This window comes from Salvia splendens, chromosome 6 (assembly GCF_004379255.2).
Source record: "Salvia splendens isolate huo1 chromosome 6, SspV2, whole genome shotgun sequence".
Classification (NCBI taxonomy): domain Eukaryota; kingdom Viridiplantae; phylum Streptophyta; class Magnoliopsida; order Lamiales; family Lamiaceae; genus Salvia; species Salvia splendens.
In genome coordinates this window covers 34,679,475-34,688,218 of record NC_056037.1, presented here as the reverse complement: position 1 = coordinate 34,688,218, position 8,744 = coordinate 34,679,475, and the positions used below count along the sequence as shown (strand labels likewise).

General features: G+C 36.8%; 1 protein-coding gene across 3 annotated transcripts; it reads right to left on the bottom strand.

Annotated features, from left to right (window-relative positions):
- Nucleotides 1-144: 144 nt before the first annotated feature.
- Nucleotides 145-3,659, bottom strand: LOC121807713. 3 transcript variants are annotated; one of them, XM_042207996.1, is made up of 6 exons: nt 3,552-3,650; nt 3,211-3,519; nt 1,234-1,287; nt 903-965; nt 760-828; nt 145-690 (listed from the first exon to the last, which is right to left on the bottom strand). In XM_042207996.1, exons 2-6 carry the CDS (start codon nt 3,475-3,477, stop codon nt 445-447), a joined length of 699 nt encoding a protein of 232 aa, XP_042063930.1. In that variant the 5' UTR covers nt 3,478-3,519; nt 3,552-3,650; the 3' UTR covers nt 145-444. The 3 variants fall into 3 exon arrangements, with proteins under 3 accessions (XP_042063930.1, XP_042063931.1, XP_042063929.1); XM_042207997.1 differs by having other exon boundaries at nt 1,234-1,284; nt 3,211-3,659; XM_042207995.1 differs by having other exon boundaries at nt 3,211-3,655.
- Between the last annotated feature and the right edge of the window lie 5,085 nt (nt 3,660-8,744).

Genomic DNA, 8,744 nt, shown 5'->3' with positions numbered 1-8,744 from the left:
TAAAACTGTAAAGAATAATAGTAGTAATAATTTCATTAGTAGGCAGTTGTGTACGAAGACCAACATTCCTTTTTTGTCTTTGTGAGTTTGTCGTTGGTTTATTCAAAATTTGGATGAATCCATTTTCGTTGATCATAGGGAATCTGCCCAAAACAAACCAAACACTTTACATTTTCGCCTATAAAAATCTCTAGAAAAATTCAAGAGAAGAAGAATTTGACATATTCTCACACGTTAGTATTTCCAATCTAGTACATTGGTGATAACTAACAAAAAGAATAGATCCCAACCACTGGCAGTTGGTCGGGCCGAGTTGGAGGTAACTGCTTCTACCGTATAACTACAGTACTCTGTCCTAAAGAGGTTAGTCTCTATCAAGTATAGATATCATTCGTTGCACCTGTTCTATCTTAGTCGAGAACAGGTGCACCGTTGATGGTCTAGCTAGCTGGGCTCATCGAATGGAACGTTTAGATCAGGGAGGATGAACTTAGAACCAGATGCTGCATCAGCATTCCCGTTGCAACGAGCATTTGAAACAGAGGATTGTAGAGGGACATCACTCCCCGAGACAATTGGCGTTGTGAGAGTAGTAGTAGGATCACAAGCCGTTGATCCCATTTGAAGTTGTTGACCAGAGACTGATTCCTCAGCTACGGATGTTGATTCGTGAGATGGCTGCAGATCAATCTGAACAGAAGAGAATGTAATTGTCTAACATAATTGAAACAAACATCAAAATCTTCAGAGTGTAATTACCTTCATCCGCTTTAGTTTCTCGTGTGTAGCCCTTTGTCTCTCCAGATTCATTCGTAAGGCAGCCATTTCCTGAAGAGGAAACGACGTCGGTTATTGAATCAAAATTCATTAGTACTACATCGTAGATGAAGCACGAAATATACCCTTTTTAGCTCTCTTCTTTCATTGAGCAGTGAGCTCTCTTCGTCTTTGAGCTCTGCCAAAGTCTGTATATAATATACACAAGAGTTGAACACATTAGCTTGGCTTATGCTCATCTTCAAGGCTATAGTTGATTAACATGAATGATTTTGTCCCTGGCTTACAAATAAAATAAACTTGATACATTTGATGAAAAAAGTATCGAATGTGCATTCCTCAAAGAAGTGAAACATCAAAATGCACATAATTATTTTCATCTTCCAAATCCACATACTTTGAAATGGCTATTAGTACTATATCACATAACTAAATCAAGAAACCTATTAAACTCACCTTCTTTTTTCTTGACCTCTTGGAGTTGGTCTTTTCACCATCTACATTATTACTCTGCAACAAAATTTAGAAAATCTGAGAGTCAGGACAGTGAATCGAATTTGAAGTAATAATGCCAAAAAGATACACTCCCACACATCCTTATTTCCAACCAAAAACGAACTCCACAATATATAACTTACAAAGAAGGAAAATGAGTATAAAAAGGCATAATCAGTTGAAAACAAGAGTTTGGTGACAAGAAAAGAAAAGGGGCCCCCTTCACCTTCAACCACTCAATCCATTTCCCACACCAAATCACACTTTCCTACAAATGGAATTAGCCTCTTTCACGCCACCGAAAATTACACACATGCTAGCTATGCTACTAGTATTTTCAAACCCAATCATCCCCCCATCCAACTTTATTCTTCTGAAAAAAAATTCAACCTTTCTTGAAGTAACAAAACGGATGATTATTTAATTACAATTGCAGCAACAGCCCACGTTAACCCAATAAATCAACCCCTTTTACAAAACCCAATTACTATGCATACTTCAGAAATAGTAAATTGATGGGGTACGAACTAAACAAGCCCAACAGCAGTGACGGCCCATCAGCCCAAAGCCCAAGGAAGAGTATGAGTTCGGCATTACCAAAGAGTTCGGAGGAGTTCGGCATTACCAAAGAGTTCGGCCTCAGCCTACAGCTCGGTAAAAGCCAACCAATCAAGCTCTGCTCTCAGGTCGGCATCAAGCTCTACTCTCAGATCGGCAACCAAAGCAGTTCGGTCTCAGTATTCGACCGAACAAGGAGTTAGTGGACCCATGCAGGATTTCCACAACTTCCAACACACCCACTACCACGTGGCGTCAACTCAGGCCACGATCTTAGGCCATGACCTACACGACATCCACGACTTAGGGTGGTGATGCAAGCCACGATCTTAGTTCAATATATAAATAGAACTTAGATCTGATAGAGAGGGGTTAGAATCTCTCTAGAGAAATAATCATATAGCAAGTCTGTGTTGTAAGCTGTAATTCGCAGATCAAGCAATACAAACTGGCCCCCATTTCTCCCCGTGGACGTAGATTTACCTCAGTAAATCGAACCACGTAAAATTCTCTGTGTCGTAATTTATTTTTACGAGCATTCATCATCATCAAAAATTCGCCGATTCATCATAAATGGTTGTAGCAAAGCTGTCACGTTCTTAACTAATTTTGTCCTAAACACAACCTATACTACTACAGTTTAATTAGATATGCCGTTTAACAGGTGGCATGTTCTGATTGGAGGAAAGAGACAAGCAGATGTGGGCGTACGAACAGCATCCGCTGCACGGGATCTTTTACCCTCCCCCTTATTAATTAATGAGTAATTAAACCACCACTCGTAACGCTCCACCAAACCCCCATTTTGCGACGCCACCGCTTTAACGGAGCACACCTAAATTACCCAAACTACCCCTACCTTAAAACCTTCTAATTAGAAAATTAAAAAAAATTCCATTTTCCATTCAATTCTCTCGGTCCGAGAAATTCGGTAAAAATATCAGATAATTAGTGCGTGAACGGACGAACGTGCCCCTAGAATCGAGGGATATTTCAGTCTTATCAGATGTGGCCACAAGAAGTGTTGGGCGGATGACAGAATGGAAAAGTGGTGAGGAAAAAAACGTGATAGAGTCATTCAATGCTCCTTCTTACGTTGAAACAAAGTCAAGCTATTTTTTTATTTTCACAAAACCTAGAAACAATTTTGTCAATTCAAAATTAGGAAGATGGAAGCGTGGCGCCGGCGCCATGCAGGGTATTTTTGTCAGTTTCAAACCGTTAAAGTGAAGAAGAGAAGGAGCAGAGGACGGCCTGCAATGGCTGAATTCGAAAAGGATATTCTGGTAAATTCATCACTGACACGTCACCTAACGGAAAACTTCCGAGTGCGGCATCCTCAAAATTAGATTGGTAGACGCACGTGATACGTAGTCATACCTTAGATCTGGTTGAGGTGGAGAGTTTGAAGGGAAGCGGGCGGGTAGAGTCCTGAGAGGCGGAGGTGGCATCGCTCCACGACAGCGGATTGGTGGGGCTGCTGCGACCAGGTTTCCTCGCCGTCGCTGGCTTTGACCTCCTCTGCCGCACGCTCCACTCCAGCGGCTTTGACGGCGGCGCGCGGTGTAGGCGCACCAGGAGGTCCACCACCATAGCGTCGTCGGTCATGGCGGCGTTGACCCACTCCTCGTCGGCGCCACCACCCATGGCTGTTGTTTGTTATGTTCACTTTTAGAGAGAGAGAGAGAGAGAGAGAGAGAGAGAGAGAGAGAGAGAGAGAGGGGTTTTGTAGTTGTATGAAAAGGGAAGCTGGAATGATGGTGTGTTGGCAAACAAGTTTTGATATTTATTTATAGTAAATTAGTAATAGTAATAATAAATGGGAGCGGTATGTATGTATATACTCCTCCTAAGATTAAAGTCCTTGTGTTGTGCGCGCGTGTGTTGAAATGGAATTATGGAAGGATGCTTCATCCTTTCCTTTTTTCTTTTTCTTTCCAATTGTTTATCATTATCTGTTATTTCTTTGAATTAGAAATTCCACATACTACATGACACACAGCCTCGCATTCACCTACTCCACGTAATTTGAATCCATAATCTAATTAACATCGATAATCCATACCCCCATCACCTACCTCAATTCATATGGAGTGAAAAACTGAACAGGTATTCCATTAAAGATGCCCAAGGTTTTCGGTTCCGGCGGTTAACCGCGGAACCGTGACTTTTTTCTTGAACCAGAATCGCCATATTTTGAACCGCGGGCCGGTTCTGGTTCTAAATTTTACGAATCGAAACCGTGAAAAACCGTCTGAAAACCGTGAAATCTAGCCAGAACCGCGAAAAATCGCCGGAAACCGACGGTTCGGAACCGAAACCGGAACCGCCAGTTTTCGAACCAAAACTGGAACCGTGAAATAGCCTCACGGTTCGGTTCCGGTTCCACATTTCTCGAAACCGGAACCGGCGGTTTACGAACCGTGGACATGTCTATATTCCGTACCCCATCATGTACCTCAACTCATACTACCTCACATCTTTCTCATTATATTTTACTCCAATTTATATACCAATCCACAATTCTTACAATCACATACTTCAGCTAATACGTGTTAGCATGAATTTTATATCCTTTTATTTTTTTTATCATCATCCAATTTCCCTAAATAACACTATAAATAACAACATTGTTCTATTAAAATTTCTATGAAATAAAAAAAATAAAAAAATAAAAATTCACACCCACCATATTCCCCAACATCAGCAGTGCATAGTCTCCCCTTCCACATCGCTCCACTTGTTGTCCTCCCCAACAACGAGGGGGTGCCTACGGTGCACGAAACCCCCTTCCCACTCAGTACCGATGACCCTATTGAATAAAAATATCATTAAATCTGTAATCTAATAATCTATTTATTCTTTAAATTATTAGTAAGAAACATATAGAAAGAATAAGCAATTGAAATATTGTTATAAGGGAAAAATGAATCTTACAAGAAAGAAAAATATGCTAGAAATGAAAATCGACTAAGAAAATAAGAGTATTATTATTTGGCTTGATGGGCCCATGTAAAGAAGTGGTATGACCGGCTATTTTTAATGTCACACATAAGTCATAACGCAGCTATTACTATTACCTTGTTTTCACATCTGAGGTTATTTCAGGGATTTCAGTCTGGATGTAGGTCAATCCTCTATTTAATTATACGATTTAAGTGAATTAAGTGTCTTTAACAACTATTTCTGCGCTTAGAATTATCCAATTAGTTAAGCATTATTGGCTGATATTAAATATTGAGTAATATGCTAAAATTGGATGGTCTTGAATGCGCACATCATTTTGAATTTACTATGAATTTTGTATACAAACGGCACTATAGTCTACCATCAATGAATAACATTCAAAATATTTGAGACCAACAATAATTCATCTCTATGTTAAAATGGTTTCTTAAATGTTATATAGCTGCAACGGATTTGATTAGCGTAGCTGTATTTGAATGGCAAGTGTTAGGCGGTTTTGATTTGGGGTGATTAGAGTTAATGTTCAAATTTCAAGAATCATTACTCTCATTTGATAGTACCATGTCATGGATGACGAGGAGATTCTTGATTCATATCCGTTTATATAATTTTGCACAATTTTTATCACTAATTTCGTCTTTATTTTATTTGTAGTATATTTTATGAGCATATTGTTTTTGTTTGTTCAATGTCTGAATTTTAAAGTGTTACCGAGTTTTAAAAATAAAATAAAATGGTAGTATGTTACTAATATAAATTAACCTACTTCCAAGTGTGCAGGCTTAATGCAATTGATTTAAGTTCTTATATGGGATTTGTATAGAAATGTTCAAAATAACAAACATTTTAATGTATGTTCATTGACTATATGTATATAGGTATTTGTTTAGTTTTGACCGCACAATATTTTGTGTGGTATAATCTCAAAGGTTAACCTTGTGGGGTCAGATTATTACATCTTCCTTGAAATTATAGTATTACTATTTCCCTGCGAAAATCTAAATTAGCCTTTTTTTTCTTACAAAATTACTACTCCTTTTTCCTACTTTTACTTAAGTATCTAACTTTTTTACTCGGACGAATGTAATATTTTATTTAACAAAATTAAATGTAAAATAAAATTAGTTTTTCGCAGTGAGTTATTAGTTTTTCATTATTATTACAAATATTTCCTTTTTTACGAACCCACGTAATACTAATCACTATTTAGCTAATCCCTTTCGGCCATCAATAAAAGGTAAACCCGCTGCTAAATATTTATCAGAAAAAAATTGTAACGATCTCATACATTAGAAACAGGCAAAACATGAAGCATAATAAGGTTAGATTGTGAACAATATACGGATGTGTTTATGCCTAATTAACCAAAAGGGTAAAGGAAAAGAATAATGATAATGGGAATCTAGAAAAAGATGATATTTCCGCTCAATTACTTCAAAATTCTAAAATGGGACACCACTTCCACAGATGCGTTGCCTTGAATCAAAATTTTGTATGTCCCACTTAAGTCTTGTAGCATTTTGGTGCCGACCCACTTTGTACATATTAAATAGCATCCATACCTAAGTTTTAGGGTGGAGAAGAAATGAGTCCACAAATCACAAGCTATGACTTCAAATACGTTAATTTAGAATCGTTCTTTATTAGGAACACCCAATTTTTGAATAACGATTTCATAGCTTTCTCTTTTGTAAGAATTGTATCAGAAATTGTTCATGCATCATATTCACATACACATGGATACCGATTCACCAGTATAATTTTTGATCAAATGCTGGAAACATGTAGCAAGAGTAATTTTTATGGTGAGTTTATATCTGTTTAATATTATTGAATGTAAACTCCTACTGTAGATAGGTCATAAATTAATACAACTCTCCCTAAACAACAAAAGTCGTAAATACTGTAGTAGGAGTAGGAGTAGTAGTAGTACCATCTCTAGTTGTGTCCTAGTAATATTGATGATTTTGTGATCATTGATTGATTCAAAAATATTGATGACATCTCATTTTAAGTGTAACTCGGAATTAACTAAAGTATTATATTTGAATTATAGAATCTCCAATGCTTACTTTTAAGATATTGTAAGGTGAATAACATAGTTGGTATGTTGAAAATATTATGCAGTTGTTATTGTTTCTGTGAAAAAAACTGACTTCTTTGTGTAGTTGACCACTCTATGATTATATTCAATTGGTAGCTACTGATCAATGTTAGGATCTATCAACTCGTATTTACGATTTATTAATTCACAACTAGAATTTAGTAGTCACAACTCACAATTAAGATAAACGTGTGAAACATGTGATTTTGATTAATCGACCATTAACGTGGTCTAAGCCTTGTTCCTAGTTTAAAAAGGGCAACTCTGAAGTACTCCTTCCTTCATATTAAGGCCTAGTTTTAGTCTACCAAAAGAAATTGAATTTATTATTTTGGGCCAAATCAAGAAAAATAAAATTTAGACTCTATCATAAATTTGGGCTAGTAAATTTCGGCCTTAGGAAAATGGAGTGGGCTGAGAGAACGTTTTTTTAAGATGCATTAATCAGTTTAGTAATGCCATATTACTTTTTTTGGGTTATTAATGTTATCTATCTCCGAGATCAGTGACTATTCCCCGTGCTGATTTGTAGGCACATCGAACAGTGGGATAGTTTGTCTAAGGATTTAAAGTTGCCGCATACCCAAAGGTAGGGATCGATCCCCTTTCTATTTGGTCAACAATGGATGAATCTATGACAAACTAAATTATACTAGTAGTAGTATTTAACTAAGTTGAATTGTATTTTTACAACTGTGATGAGTTTTCTCTACTACTTCTAAAGCACATACAGTGGTTCTAAGCCCACATTGTTCATTGTTGAGTAATTTAAAATATTAAGTCCTCAAATAATTCAATTGGGCTCTAAGCCCAGATGAACTTAGGGGATTGACATTTGGCCCAAGTGATGTCTCCATGTATTGGGTTGCATCACATTTGGGCTCCCTCCTTGTTGGGCAATTTAGTAATCACTTTTGAGTTTTAACTTTGGTTTGGTTAGAAACATATGAGATGTTAGGAAATTGTGCACACGATTCTGTAATGCAATTGTGTATGTACACTATATGGTGTAAAATAATGAAATACACAAATGATGCAAAGTAATGAAATCTTGTACATCATCATATCGTGCCACTATAGTGCAAGTGCTTTCGTTGTAATGCGAATACGATATGGTACAAAGTAATTAAATACGACATACAATTATGCAATGGAACTGTGTGATTCATGTAATGCGAAAATGATTTCGTTGTAATGCAAAATGTACTACTCTTAATTTAAGATATCAATATCGGCTGAAAATTAGGGAAAATCGATACTTACCATGAGTACTAATAAAAAAATTTAGAAGATTAGATAAGATAAAATAAAAAGGTACATTACATAATTACCCTTGTGGTAAATCTCAACCCATAAGGATTTGAGATCTAACCGTTATTAATAATTACATATATAAAATATTAATTATTTTCATATGTTAAAATAAACATTGTGTCCATTATTAAACGTCAAGATGGTGCCGTTGTCATATTCTGACAATGGGATAGAACAATCTTGTTTCCTCTATTTCACTAGAGATGAAGATCTCTGCTTTCATTTTAATATTCACCAAATTATTTCATCTTTTCCGAGCAAATTTGGTCTTTTAATGAAAAGAAATGCTCCATAATATTTTTTTTTGGTTTGACCACAGGTTACCGAATCCGCCTATGGCACTCGACCGGCTCAGCAGGTGGTGGGGTTTGAACCCGTGACCTTAAGATCACCACAGCTCCGCGCTGCCAACTGCACTACGACCCGGTGGTGAAATGCTTCATAATTTGATTGTGTATATTATTTCAATGTTTCTCACTCACGAATATAATTCTTCCTATATGGAGTATGCATTAGCCATCATTAGCTG